At 48.8% G+C, this 410-nt stretch overlaps 1 protein-coding gene across 1 annotated transcript; it reads left to right on the top strand.

Moving 5' to 3' along the window:
* Positions 1–3: 3 nt before the first annotated feature.
* LOC109954428 (myosin-8-like) lies at positions 4–405 on the top strand (the record flags this gene model as incomplete). Its single annotated transcript, XM_020589758.1, has 2 exons — positions 4–150; positions 241–405. Coding segments are annotated over 2 exons (312 nt in total), but the record flags the coding sequence as incomplete, so codon positions are not given.
* Positions 406–410: the final 5 nt, after the last annotated feature.

A 410-nucleotide genomic window follows, 5' to 3' on the forward strand; every position in this document is an offset into this window, starting at 1 on the left:
AACATTGCCATTGTTGAGAGACGCAACAACCTGCTTCAGGCTGAAGTTGAGGAGCTCAGGGCTGCTCTGGAGCAAAATGAGAGAAGCCGCAAGCTTGCTGAGCAAGAGCTGCTGGACGTTAGTGAGAGGGTGCAGCTACTGCACTCACAGGTAACACACACTTACTGTACCTGGAGTAGTTCTTTTCTGCTACTGTCAGTTTACTGAGGAGTTCTATCATAAACATTTGTATCTGACCAGAATACCAGCCTGCTAAACCATAAGAAGAAGCTGGAGGCCGATATGTCCCAGCTTCAGACAGAAGTGGAAGATGCAGTGCAGGAATGTAGAAATGCTGAGGAAAAGGCCAAGAAGGCCATTACTGACGCTGCCATGATGGCAGAGGAGCTGAAGAAAGAGCAGGACACCAG

The sequence above is a fragment of the Monopterus albus genome, unplaced genomic scaffold, assembly GCF_001952655.1.
Source record: "Monopterus albus unplaced genomic scaffold, M_albus_1.0 scaffold10613.1, whole genome shotgun sequence".
Lineage (NCBI taxonomy): Eukaryota > Metazoa > Chordata > Actinopteri > Synbranchiformes > Synbranchidae > Monopterus > Monopterus albus.